Source organism: Sander lucioperca, chromosome 8, assembly GCF_008315115.2.
Source record: "Sander lucioperca isolate FBNREF2018 chromosome 8, SLUC_FBN_1.2, whole genome shotgun sequence".
NCBI lineage: Eukaryota > Metazoa > Chordata > Actinopteri > Perciformes > Percidae > Sander > Sander lucioperca.
The window spans coordinates 38,734,365-38,749,564 of NC_050180.1; the positions used below are offsets into that span (position 1 = coordinate 38,734,365).

General features: G+C 41.1%; 1 protein-coding gene across 1 annotated transcript in view; it reads right to left on the reverse strand.

Annotated features, from left to right (window-relative positions):
- LOC116061192 (rho GTPase-activating protein 20-like) overlaps positions 1 to 12,392 on the reverse strand; it is a 55,287-nt gene extending 42,895 nt beyond the window's left edge. The window contains exon 1 of the mRNA XM_036003797.1: positions 12,304 to 12,392. Coding sequence (XP_035859690.1) covers positions 12,304 to 12,381 — 78 coding nt within the window. The 5' untranslated portion in view covers positions 12,382 to 12,392. The remainder of the gene's footprint in view (positions 1 to 12,303) is intronic.
- Between the last annotated feature and the right edge of the window lie 2,808 nt (positions 12,393 to 15,200).

Here is a 15,200-nt window from a genome sequence, read left to right on the forward strand (position 1 = left end):
TGGTAGACCACAGCAGGGGATTCATCTTCACGGGGCATATTTTGATCAGGTTTTATTATCAAATAACACAAATGAATACCATGCAAGCAAATAAACAATCAGTATAAACGATTGACATTCAATAGGGATGGAAGTTGTACAACAGTTTGCACAGGATGGGGAGAGAAAAGCTGCTCCAAGTTCGAGGGAGCGGCTCCCTTAAGTTGCAATTTGACGGGATCCTGTTCCACTGTGGCTTCACTAACCCGACAAGAACAGGGAAAGCATGGTCTGGATTTTATTAGAAGGCAGGGATATGTGTGTGTGTGTGTGTGTGTGTGTGTGTGTGTGTGTGTGTGTGTGTGTGTGCGTGCATGTGCGTGTGTGCGTGTGTGTGTGTGTGTGTGTGTGTGTGTGTGTGTGTGTGTGTGTTATTGAGACTAAATGGCACGTCTTGGCTATACAGTGCCAGAAATAAACCAGGTTCTGGACCAGAATTGCAATGTTGAACTTTTTCCATTTTCCAGCAACAATTAACGGACTTGATTTAAGAAAACACATGCAAGAACTGTGAACACATGGCTACACACACACACACACACACACACACACACACACACACACACACACACGCACACACACACACACACACGCACTGACACACTGACACAACCCCAATAATGACATGCTAACTTTTACACACACTCACTATCACAAAAATGTGTTAGTCGCACACAAAAAGACACACCCAGCTCCCTCCTTCTCTGCTTTCAGGGAACGCCTGTTGCTATTATTAAATGCACAAACGCTGCAGGAGCTGCTGGAGCCACGAGTGCTGTAATCAGGTTTTTTTTGCTGCACATTCAGTCTTGCGTCCAGTCAAAACACAGCGTGAGAGAAACGTGCAGCAGCAGCCGAGAGATTAAAAAAAACTTAACAGACAGGTCCCTCTGGTCACAGGTTTGGGGCCGAAAAAAATCTATTTAGGCTATAGGCTACTCCATCACTAAACTGGTCCTGTGTCTAAGTTTGAATTTATGTCGGTCTCTAGAAGTTGAGGGAGTGGAGGAAGCTGCATGATAAGGGAATGTTGTGTTACAGGACTGTCTCCTTTGTCGGTCAACAGAAACATCCCCACACACATCTTACCGACAAACACATACACCTGGAGATAGCCTGTTCCCCAGAGAGGCATAGACTGGACTTGCAAAACAACATTGATTTAGGTGAGCATCTGTGTTTGACCTATGTTATGGTGCAATTAATATCTTTGCATAATCCATGTGTTCATCATGAGATAAATGCCGCTTGGAAATGAAGCACAGCGTAAATTCCTTCAGGAAGACTTCTAAACGTAATCACTTTTCTCTCTCTTCTAAAACTGAACAGCTGTTAGAGGTGTTCACTTTTCTTTTAACCAATCAAAAGTGGTCATGAATTTCACGAGCCAATCACCGCATGACATCCCTGTTTTAAACATCCCTGTTTCTTCTCTCTGCTACTCATCATTTCAGGCAAAGAAAGCACAACCTCCTCCTCCCCTTCCACCTCCTGTCTTCATCACACACGGCTCCCTGGGTCCTCCTCCGGCAGACCGCTCCCGTCGGCTCCTCGGTCCGGTCTTCGGGCTCCCTCACACCACCACCAGTGTCTAGACTCCATCAGGGAATATCTTTTTGTTTTTCTACCCCTTTAAAAAATCATTTCATAACGATGGAGTCTAATCTCCAAAGACTGTACATTTCACATTATGCATATGTACAATACATCTTTGCATATCTGCAACAAAGTCTCTCCTGATTGAACTGCAGAGTTCCTCAGAATTGGGATGGCACTACATGACACTACACTGGAAAAATCCCAGAAAATGTAGCTTGTTTTCAGGGAGGGCAGCTACAACAGAATAAAGGAGAAAGGCAGAGAGAAACTGGCTTATCTTGGAGAAAAACAAGGGTTGATATTATATGACATTACACTGTGATTCAATTGTATTGCTTCAAGCAACACCATGTAACTTTTCCCTCTTCAGTCCCCCTACAGGTTGTCTCGTTGGAACTACAGCTCGCACGGCTGTAGTTCCAACGAGACAACCTGTGGGGGGACTGAAGAGGGGAAAGTTACAAAGTGTTGCTTTAATGCTAAGTGTATTCGATCGAGATTCATTAAATGCTTCTGTGTACGTCATCAAAGTCTCCCGAACATTTTTCACGTATCCAAAGTCAAACTGCAACTGAGTTAAATCATTTTTTTACCGGAAAAGATTGCTGTGGTAAATTAGAAGCCAAAGATGACTAAATGTATTGAAACAAAACTGCAATCTCCAAACCATATTCTGTCAATAATGCCAAAGTAGGACTAAAATACAGTCATCATTGTTTTTAAACTGGATTAATTTTTAAGCCTGTAGTTGTTTCTTCTAAATACCTTTCATAGTCAAATGACACCTACTGTATGTGACAACATTTGGTTAGATAAATGTCAACAAAGCAGGGAGACCGTTTGTGTGTGATTCTTTAAAGGCAGTCATACAGAGGACACTAATGGACAGTTCTGTTCACTTTTTGGCAGCGCGCCATAAAGGGGCAAAGGGTAACACACACACATACACACGCACACACACACACAAAGGCAAATGTAAACATTGACATAAGTCATTACAGCCTGTGTTGCCATTGCAGAGCTCCAGCTACTGTGGAGAAGAAATAGGGGCATTTATAATGTACCCCAGACCTAAAAATAGCTCTGATGAACTAAGCAACTTGTCGTTCTCTCTCAGTCTTCTCTCCCTCTTTATTACCAAAATAAGCCTTCATCTCTCTGAATCAACATGTGCATCTGCAAACCTTATCTGCTGAGAAGGGCTCTGCAAGATAAACTTCACTTCTGTCCAGTTCTTTTGAAACTGTATGAAAGGAGCAATGTGTGATTACAGGTATGTGATGCATATGTGATTTATTTAACATTGTCATATATTGCAAGCATTTACATTTTTAGGGAACTCATATACTGTAGTAGCCTACAGTATATGAGTGACACAGCAGAATCGGTTTTGGTGTTTGAGATTGAAATTATGATAACTGGACTTGGAAACACAGTAGTCAAATAAATAGCAATGAAGCATACAGACATGTTTCTCATGAATGCGTTTTGTTCCTTTCAGCCTAGCTGACAGATGCATACTTTAATTCCTTGTGACATTTAAAAATGCAGCTTCAAAAGAAATGAAAGAGAAAGGCAGAGAGAAGTGGTTTATCTCGGAGAAAAACGGGTTGAAGACTTGAGTGATTGTTTTACTGTAATACGGTCTATAATCTGGTTTAAAATCTGACGAAGAGAGAATTAGCCCTGCAAAACTACAGCTGATACACCCTGCAGCCACCCACATGACACTGTTTGCAATAGGAAGCTGTGAGGCGATGTGGAAGGACTTTGCTGAATAAATATGGAGGAGAGTGAAAAAGAGAAGGCACACCTTCCTCTAAAACATGAATCTATTTATAACCTTTTGTCCTTCTGCAGAAACATTTGGAGCGCATCTCTTTGCAAGAAGCTATCAGTGTTCTCTAAAGTCTTCCTGTCAGCAGAACAATTAACCACAAGATTTATCTACAGGCTGTAACCATTAGCCACAACTCATATCAGCAGCAGCTGTTCTGTGCCACTTGACACTCATCGAGACGGGGACATTTTGATGTGAACGCAGAAGAGGAAGCAGTTATCTGTCTGATTGAGACATAGAGAGTGTCTGCTGGGCAAGATTCCACTGACAAAACAGATATTGGCAGTAGCCCTTTGGTTTCCTCAAACCAATATGATATTGCTTTCAAACAGGAAGCTGTATGTTACCAGAAAGCATACAATGTTCATCTTCAAACTAATGTGCTGCTCTTTAGAAATTGTACACGCATGATGACATGTGTTTGTAGAGTTTTGCCCAATGATGAACCCTTTGACATTTTAATGAAACATTCTCACAAAAAGCAAAGCTAATTAGCAGCAGCAATCCAACAAAAACATCTAGTAAGCAAGGTAATATATCACCTTTCTAAATACAACAATAATAATACACTTGTCATTTGCTTTCTGGGCTGGAAAGTGAGATCTGAAAGCCAGAAATTTTAAGCATACTGGCCAGATAATCGTTACAAAAATAGTACTGATGAACAGAAAAAAAAAAAAGATTTACACAATGGGTGGCTTCAACATTACACATCCCATTACTGCAGCTGCTTTAGCTCCACATAATACAGTTTCTGCAGCTTGTTGTCTTGCAAATTTGCAATATTGCAAATCTGTCCAGTTTGTAATGTTTACAAGGCAAACATCAAAGTATGTGCACTCATGTACGGTGTAGCAACAGAAAAATGTTTAAACATTTCCAAAACCTTTACTGCTGTGTTGTCTGAGTGTATGACCTAAAACCCCTCTGCCATAAAAACATTTTTCCTGCTACAAACCCCGCCACATTTTCCTGCACACAATAAAACATTTGACCATCAACCATTCCTCTTCTTTTTCCATCTTTAATCCCTTTCTGAGATTTCTTCTGCCAGATCACGTAAAGGCTTTGTGATGAATCACTCTCTCCAATGTGCAGAAGATCTTTTTTTGTTCGTTTTTGTTTCTCTGTTTTTGTGGCATCCCCCTCCTGTACTGTATATTGCTTTAATCTCTGTGTCTGTAGTAGACTTTTTCTTTGCTTCCCATGGGGAAAATATACAGAGACTTGACTTATCTCCACTGCAACCAGCAATGCTATCAGGTTTCACACACTATGCTCATACTGTACTTCAAACAGCACGGATGAAAATAGACCCGTGCATGTTTTCAGACTACGTCAAGCTCAGAAACCCATTATAATAACCCAATCTAATGACCAAATTATTTCACGGACGACCTAGGAGTGCACACCACTTCTCAACACACACACACACACACATACACATACACATACACACACACACACACACACACACATACACATACACATACACATACACACACACACACTACAACAAAGCAACAGCTTCTTCCATCTCTAACACTCTGGAAACAATCTGAACGAGCTCATCCGCTACAGAGCTCCCAGGGTCACTCTCTCTCTCTCTCTCTCTCTCTCTCTCTCTCTCTCTCTCTCTCCGAAGATCAACTGCTAATAGGACAACAGTTGTGTTTGGTGGTGTTGCTATAGAAACACAGTGTTGTTCGGCCACATGCCGGCGCGCTCCTTAGTCACTACCTACCCTGTCCTTAGCATCACTGAAATATTTACAATGTTTCGAACCGAGTGTGCGGGGTGGATTCTAAGCAGAGGTTTTTAGTCATTTAGTCTTAATTGGCACCAAAAATTGCTTAATTGGCAACTTCTTTTCCCTACCTAAATAAATAATGTGTTATTTTGTGGTAGATTGACAGTGGAGTACCAACCAAGTGCTTCTTGAATAGTCATGTATGTTGTTTAATCATTCATGCACTCAAAATGCAGATCTCTTATTTGTACCAAATTCATTGTGCTGCTTTACATTTTGCTAATTAATCCCCAGCCCCCTGGAACATCAACATGTGTCACCACTTTCTTCCCAGGTTTTTACCATGTAAACAATCTCCCCATCGCAGGCACTATATCCAAGAGCATGCCAGTAAAGACACGTTGACATACCGATGCAGAAAAAGTACACCATGCATATATAAAGTAGATTGCTGATTGCTATGTTAGTAACCACGGAGCTAATGGGTTATCTGTCTCTGCCTACTTCTAAATCTTTTGTAATGTTCTATTGTTTGAGGAAATGTTTTTTTATTCGCTGCACATGCTTCACATTTGATGGTGTAACATTACAGTTATGTGACACACATCGGTTGTCACACTGAACGTGTGATCTTATGGTAAGAGGTCAGTTTCCATTAAGTAAAAGTGCAGTCCGTCCATTTTTGTGAGGCTGTTCTCAGTCTATTCATAGACGCAGCAGCAGAGGGAGCTCCCTCTCTCACTGAAGTTGTAAAAGTTATCGAAAGGGCGGCCAAGGCCTGCCAGATGCCATCTTATCAAAAACGTTATCCCTCTTTCTTCTTATGTCCATTCCTCTCTTCCTAACTACCAACCCCGTTTCTCCTCCTCTTTCTGTCTCTTTACCCTGAATCACATTTGCTTTTACTTCCTCTCCTCTTCCTGCTCTCTAACTTGGGAATGCAGGGTCAGTGGGACATAATCCCTCCCCTTAAAGCTAGCCTAATACCTCCTGCCGCCACCCTGATGTCTCAGTCTTCACAACCTTCCGTGTCACGACCACCGTCTGAATCCGAGGAGACGTAATGCAGCCTGACGTTGAATCCCTTGCTCTTGCTGTCTTTGGAAGAAGGTCAAGTCAAATCTAAAGTCAGACAAGATTTGTCTCAATTGCTTAAGGGCAGGTCCATAGCCAGTCTAAAGTCTTCATAAGCAAATTGAAAATCAATTGCAAGTCTTTCATGTCTCTTAAATGTGTAGTCCTAATAATTACACACGGTATGCAATCTGTATGACCAATTAGCGGGCCAAGTTTTTGCTCCTAAAGATCTGAAGGTGTAAATTTCCAAAGCTGTGACTTGTTTGTTAGGTTTTGTAGAAGACTTTGGTGAGATTCCCCATTCAAACAAGAACACATTGAGGAGAAAAAGTACCAAATCCCCAGAGGAATCTTTTACACACACACATGCACACGCGCACACGCACACGCACACGCACACGCACACGCACGCACACACACACACACACACACACACACCATACTGTACATGTCTACATGCTGTACATACAGTGCACAGTGCATCATTATGGCCTGATTTGTTTTGACTTTTGGGGCAGTAATGATATACCTGGTCCAGGGATCACTTTAATGATACACTGGCTTCTGAACTTCAAACTCTCAATGTTGTGCACATGCTGATGCCTGTATTACTGATGTAGCATCAGACACAAGGCTCATAGTGTCACTGGGCTGTGTTGAACACAAACAGATCCTCATTCCCAACGCACACACTGACCTGTGAGTCACACAACCTTCATCATGGTCTGTGATCATCCTATCTGCGCAAATATGTTGATGTTTTGAAGTAAGAGACCTCGTGAAGGACCACGTTTGTGAGATTAACTCCGATCTTAACCAAAAATCATTTGTACTCTATACTTTTTGCTGACCATTTTTGAATGCATGCTGTATTTTTGGGGATTTTGTAATTTGATGTTTTTTTCTCTACAGGTGCAGGCAGCAATTGGTTGAATCATGTCTGTACAGTGTTAAAATTAATCTTAAACGGTCTAATCCATCACAATGAACATGATGGCAATGGTTCACTTTTTGTTGCGTAAAATAACAAACGTTTGACTAAATGCAGACTTCATGTTAACTGCAATTTACACGACAAACAAGTTTCAAGTTCATGTTAATTGTTTTTCATGTTTTTCATTGCTCTCATATTCCACCATTGCTGTCAAGTATGATTGATTATAATTAGCCAAAGTGGCTGTATCATTTTCCGATAACAGCTTAGCTCTGATGGGACGGTCTTGTCGGTGATTTTCACTAAATACATAATCATTGTTTTTATACTTAATACTGCTGGATTCAGCTGTCATAGGCTGTAATTCCCTGCCTGTTGGATATAAACACAATTTTTATTCCAAAATTCACAAACATCATTCCAACGCAAAGTTTTTATTTAAACCTACAGTGTGTAGTTTCTTTCTCCCCCATGAGGAATTCTAAGTAATGACAACAAAACTGTCGGCCCGTCCACATGATACAAGCCTTCTGTGATCGCGCACAGCCCCCACCCCTCCTCCACGCAGTTGCTAGTAGCCAAGACTAGAGGATTAAAAGAACATGATGGACTCTTCAGAAGAGGTAACTATATTCACTCGAGCTTCTGCGCAGGAAAGTCAGCGGACGCCACAATCTCCTGAACATAGCCATACTGAGAAATACAGAGAGAGTTTTGTGAAGTCGATAGTCTTAATTAGCTTTGTAGCAACTCATTTGGCAATGGCTTGAATGTAACGGACGTTCATTAATGTCAAAACGTTATGCACTAAAGCTTTAATGACCATAATGCCACAAAATGCAAAAAGGCTAGGCAGCCAATCATCCGCTTACTGGAACAAAAACAATTACAGAAACATTCATGAAAAAGATACAGAAATGTTCTGGAAGTGGAAGGTGTCTCAAGCACAACACTGCATAATGGAAGCCGAAAGAAAGCTGCGCAGCTGATTCAGCTACTGCTACAGCAAAACACACCACATGATTGGCATCTGGAAAATCCTGATGTACCAAGCTAGTAAAGTTTCACAAATAGCAGCTAAAATAATACAGTACAATCTCTAACTAATAGGGCTCAGTGAAACAAGGTGGACACAAGCAGGGAAAAACACAACTTTCAAGTGGAGATTAATTATAACTAGGGCTGTCAGCATTAACACGTTAATCACGATGCCACCATTTATTAATTTATTTTACACTTCACTCGGCTTCGCGTCGTGCCTAACAACACCCCTTAGCTGTTCTAAAATCACTAGAATCTACGGCCTCTTGGGGCTACGCTACTATTTTGACACTTTACTGCACCTTTACTTATCATCAAGCTGCCATACTTCCTCGTAACACATCCTACTGCTGCAGGCATGATGGAGAAAGACAGCAGCAACACAATTCTGAATGGTGCTTTTTATTTTCCAAAACTCCCGAACGGCTCAGTAGACAAGTCGAAAGCCATATGCACATTGTGTAAAGCCGAATTAAAATATCACCGAAGCACGTCAAGCTTGAGCTACCACCTACGAGCTAAGCATAGTACAGTTAACGTGACTCAGGTTGATGCTAGCGACTCAGGCAAAGCACTATTTTGGAGAGTGCTAGATGCCAACCTGTGGATGAAAACAAATCCAAAAAAATAGACTAGCTCTTGTGAAATGGGTGAAATAATAACAAATACAAATCTTAAAGTCAAGTTCATAAAGTAACTTTCTTTGCATTCATTTGATTCCCAATCAAGATACACTGGTAAGAATTGCTTTCCATTGTTAATATGTACTTAAAAACAGTTCTGAAATGCAAAATAATAGAATTTTAATCATGTGATAAAACATGTGATTAATCGTGATTAACTATAGAAATTCAGCGATTAATCACGATTAAGAAAAAATGTATCGACAGCCCTAATAATAACTCATGTCACAATCAGAATAATACCCCACACACCCCAAGGAACAGGAATTATGCTCTCAAACACCCTCAGCACGACCAGACAGACCTTAACCTGAAACCCACAAGGGGAAAGAAAGCAGGAGAAGGTCTGTAGATGAATCCCTCAAAATATGATTACTAATATTTAGATTTTTGTTTCAGGTGGGATGTTTACAGTATTGGCTTCCAGTAATTTTACAAAGGAAAAAAAACATAGTTTAAAAATAAACTCACACCTCAATTGACAACTTCAAGCCATGTCACTGCTGCTACTACAGTGTATTTATCTGTGAACCTTTATTTATACGGGGTAGGTTGGCTGCATACATGCTACTTTACAGCACTGTCCGGTTTAGCTTAAGGACATTTCACATTTCAACCTTTAGACAGTGTCACAAAGTAGAAGTAGAAGTTGTACATACAACCTCTAGTGTCCATCTATTATAGGCAACACACTATTATAAGGTTTAGAAATCCCAGGAAAACTGATTAGTAATTACTTAATTTTACATTAGTAAGATCATCCATATATTTGTACAATCTGTTTACTACCAGTAATGCCGATGCTTTCAGCTTCAGGGGAATGCCCTGTACAACAGCAACCTCTCAGACAGGTTTTTGAGCAAAGAGTCAGCGGTCTCCCTTCACACAAAAACAGCATTCCCCTGAGTCTGTCCAGTCTGCAGGCCGCCTCACGTGATGCCACCTGACTTCCTGCTATGTACACTGAATCACACTTACATGTCTGTAATCCCATAAACCCAGATTTTATAACGTGTGTGTGCACATAACACAGCCAGGGATTGACAGAATAAAAGAGAGACAGAGACAATAACATTTTACGGTCCTGTGAAAAGACCCTTTTAACACATGAGCCTTCTAAATTGGCCGTCTATACACTATATGGTAACAGTTGGTCAGGTAAATTGTGAGGTAGTAACTAACCTTTTCGATCTACTGTTCATCCAATAAAGAGAAGGTAGAGTAAATCAGGTCAGATCATGCAGTCAGATAACTATATGGTTTTTATGATTTACATCAGAGGTGGAGAGCATGCCTTTGGAGGTATTCCAGTCATAAATATCATAAATGCGATGATAAAACAGAACCATTTGGATAGCTAGTATTTATTTCTGAAGGGAGTCAGATTGAAAAATGCAGTAAAGTTGGACGGCTGCCTAGCTGGTCTTAGAGAAGTAAAAGTGTTGTTTATCTGCTGCCAGAACAGATATCTTCTTAAACAGCTGAACTCAATTCAGTATCTCTTCCACGCTTGCCAAAAATGTGCCTCAAACTACATAAGGTATCGCTTTATTTTGATAGTCCACTGTTGACTCCTAACAATGAACAGCTTATTTATCAGATGCCTGTCACAAAGGACTTCCACAACCATATTTTAAGGTATTCAGCATAATAGTGACATTTTATAACAAGGACGCTTGCGCAGAGAAGGAACTGACACTTACAAAAGTCTGTTCTTTAAGGACTGCAGTAAACTCAGCCCATCAGTGGGTCATGCTGCACTAACATCTAACTTAAATAGAAGGAGTCTCTGTCTGTCTGTTCTTTGATTTTCTCGACAACCGTTCAAATTCACACTTGGCAAGTGTATTGCCGAGGATTTAAAGAAGTGCACTGTCAAGTGCGAGCTCTTGAGCTGTGCACTATGTACACACTGTCTAGTGTATTGAGAGGGGACCCCTATTAACTGTTACACTGCTGAACGGCATGCTGGGTACGGCTCGCTCTCCATCACTCGCTACGGTACACTCAAGAACAGATGAAGAAGGAGACCAGAGGTGTTACATTGTAGCGAACTCAAACATTTCAAGAATCAGCGATGGAACTTTCGGAACGCTTTTGTTCCCATAAATAGCCTGGTCCCAAGTAGCTAGCAGTTATCAAATAAAGGCATATACTCTAGCATTGGTAGGGGATGCAACTATGTCAGGGCAGGTGTATTACTGAAGGAAGCACCATGTCGAGTGTGAAGTTGTTTGGATGAGCGGCACTCCATAAAACTGCAAGCAATCGGCCCATTCCTAACGGGCACATTTTGAACGGGCACTGCACTACTAATATATTAAATAAGGTTGTGTTTATTTTTAATGCCTAACATTAGAGGGTGAGAACAATGTCCTTTGCTTTTCATTTCAGATTTCAGGTTTAACGGATTTATCCTAGACCTCATGCAGCATTAAAAGGTGTTGCTGAATACATACAGTATTTCCTCTCTACCCAAAGCACAGACCTGTTGCAAAACGTTGAGGTCATTAAGCCAGAGCAGTGCTGGGAAAAATCATCAGGTTCAGCTGTGTTCACTGCTGAGGCAGTTTGAGCATCTGGCAACTCGGCTCAGACTCTCAAACAGCTCAGCTCTTTGCAATCACATACAAATCTCTTTTGGTCTGCTGGCTTTAATAGAGGCACAGAGAATTTGTTGTAATAACGGTTGACCTTATCCTTCTAAATACCACCGGCATTATGTGTACTTTATTGTATTGTGGAGATTTGTATCAGCATAAAAACACACACAGTTATGAAACAAAGCTTAAGACACATTGTTTTCCAACCTGTGGTCCAGTGTACTGTGCATAATTGTCTCTAATGTAATGCATACAGTGGCACACAGTTCATTGCACTGAATATCAATTGTATCAGTACTTTGGCATGTATTTCCCATGATATGTCATACCAATATCATATTTATTTCAACCATATCTTCCAGCCCTACATAAAATCTACATTATCTGCAACTGATTATAGTGCATGCCTTATATACACACTCCCTTTCTAATGCAAACCATCACACATCATAGTCCCACAAGTCCCACAGTGGGCTCTTATGTAAAATTTCATCATTTTTCCACAACTTATTAATGTGACTAAATCAGAAATGGATGGTATTTTGTTCCTGAGTTCATAATTTTTCCACTCAGAAATGCAACAAGTGTGTGCAACAAGTGTGTGCAACAAGTGGGAAAACACATTCTGGTGTATTCTTGTGAAATTCCCTAATATTCTAAGCTGAAATGCTGATTATCTACCCGTCCTCAGCCCTCTCTCATTTTGTATCAAAAGGAAAGAGCAAAAGAAAACTTACTATGATATTGTCAAACTCCACACAGCTCCCAGCCCTGCTCCTGGCTACTCGCTGGTCCTCCATCCCTAACATCTCCATGTCCGAAAACCTCTGCCTGATTCTCTTAATTTGCGTCCTCCCTCTTTAATTTTAGCGGCGTCCTTCCTGTGTATATCCTGCTCTTCTGTTTCTGGTCTTTCTTTTAGGTCTCAGGTTCAGAAACCCCCTTCACTCCTTCACAAATGCAGCAGCTATGTAGATCCATTGAGATGAAGCAAAAGGCAGGGAACTTTCATTCACCCATAAACTGTCCATTAACAAGCAAAATAAGGCAGATATTCTTCAGCTGAATCTCGCATGTACTCTCAGCTCATCTGCTCCTGCATGTCTGGCCAGCAAGGTGTTTGGTCCTGGGGGTCATGCATACCCCCTCCCATTCCATGCCTGGACGAGCCTGTCTGGTCCCATTGGCTAGTTGGGTGAAAGGGGGCAAACAGGGGGAGGGGCTGAGGCTAAAAGGAGGAGGAGGAGGAGGGGTAGGGTAAATGGATGAAAAGGGGGTTGGAAGGGGGCCTGACAGCGTCCTCCAAACCGTCACATATGGGGGGAAAGGAGGGAGAATTTACTCATCTGTGATGTGTTATGTAAAGAAAAATGTTTGCAGGACCATTTCTCTGCTTGACAAGTTTTTTTCCTTAGAATGAATTAATCTCTTTCCAAATACAGTTGATTTTCACCAGTTCCTCATCTATGATTCATCATTTAATTCTCTGATTGGTTGATTTTGTGGCACATTGTAACGCAGTGACAAGATGAGTGAGTGTGTGCGGGCAGAGTTGAGCGCACACAGAGTGGAGAGGTTGAGAGAGAGAGGGAGACATGACCTGCGCACCAAGCAAGAGTTTGTGAGATGGCATATGAGAAAAATGTGTGACAGGGGTTATGATAATATGGATAATAGTAAACATGCAAATACAATTATTCAGCACGGAATAGATTTTTGTTTGCTGAAACAAAATAATTTTTTGCTTGTGTATAATTTCTTTTCAAAATGTAATGTATGTACTTTCAAAATATATTAGATAAGTTATATTATATAAGATATTTTATATAAGTCTAAAAGCTCTTGCATATTGCACCATATTTACCTTCTACTGTCCCAAAATTGAGGGGTCACTAAGAGAGGCGGGAGAGGCAGCAGCAACAGCCGATCACTGTAAGCCTCTTCCTGGATTCTGGAACAGAACAATAGTGATCTGATAGAGAGGGGGGGGGGGGGGGGGGCCTGTCAAATTAGCATGAAAAGGGTGAAAAAAAACAAGAGAGAGACACAGAAAACCCAAATTAGCTTACAAGCCAGACAAACTGAGAAATACACAGTGTTTGTGTGTGTGTGTGTGTGTGTGTGTGTGTGTGTGTGTGTGTGTGTGTGTGTGTGTGTGTGTGTGTGTGTGTGTGTGTGTGTGCGTGTGCGTGTGCGTGAATGCGTGTGTCAGTGCCACCCAGTCCTCACGCAGATAGACACTGTACCACCCTGCCATTGTTCCCCTCCACCCACGGCCGCCCCAGTAGCGTTCGCTATTCAAATACACTGTTGCTGCTCATGTGAGAATATGCAGCATTGTGTTGAGCAGTGGAGCACTGTGTGGAGGGACACACAAAAACACACACAAGTTTGAATAGGAAGGGCTTGTTTATATATGCATCCACTGTGTTTCTTCATCTCTTCTTTTCTCGGTTTTGTCTGGTTACTACAGTATTTAGTTTGACATTACTGATACATTTTTGTTTAGTTCAGGTTAAAATGAAGGTTTAGTTAAAGAAAGATGGTTAAGAAAAGAGAAGATAAAGTGAAGTGTCAATGTAGAGGTTAGGGTTAAGGCGGGGGGAGGGGGGGTGTATGTTATAGGGGTAACAACAGCAAACTTTTTTGGACAATTTCACACACGAAAAGTGCCAAAAAATGGTTCAAGATTAAGTTTCTTGTTTCATCTTTGATTACAACACGGCTGGTAGAATTAATCTCAGTACAGATGGGATGGTACAACTCATACAACATCAGTGCAAACAAATTGAAACAAAAAGAAAAAAAATATACAGTACACAACATACAATTACAATTAGTCCAGCTTCTGTGTGTTTATCAACTGCACAGCTTTGGGGAAGAAGCAACAGTTAAGGTGTTCTGTCCTGCCTCCTAGTGAGCTGTACCTTCTGCCAGAGGGGAGATGCTAAAAAAAAATGGTGAGCCAGATGTAGAGGGTCATCCGTGATCTTGATTGCTTGGGATATGGTTCCTTGTGTGTATATGGAGTCCAGTGTGGCGAGTTTGCAGCCTATGATCTTTAATGCTCTGGTGATTCTGTCCATTGTCTTTGTTGTGTGCTTAGTTGTGTTTCCATACCAGACAGTAATCTATCGTGACAGGATGCTCTGGCTTATGGATGTGTAAAATTGGACCAGTAGACCCTGCATGACTCTGTGTTTTTTGTGTGGTCTCAGGAAGTAAAGTCTGTGTTGGGCTTTTTGTATTTGATGGTTGACATTGAGGTCCCATTTCAGGTTATTGCTAATGTGTGTGCCAAGAAACTACAAAGAGTCAGTTATTGTATTTGTCTAGCTATCGATGAGGATAGGTGTTTTTATTGATTGTTTTGTTCTGAAGTCTATGATCATTTCAGTAATCTTTTTTCTGTTCAGGATCAGAACATTTTCCTTGTACCAGTTAACTGACTTCTCTATGTCCAGCCTGTAGTGTAATGTACAGCAGCAGTTTGTTACTGTGGGATCCGGCTACATCCAATCCTACCAACATGGGTTGCTGTCATCCATCCACTCTTATGTATATGTGGCTCAGAGGGTCGTAGCTTAAAACACAAGGAATGTTAGCAGTATGATATGATTAAGAGATGTTTAAT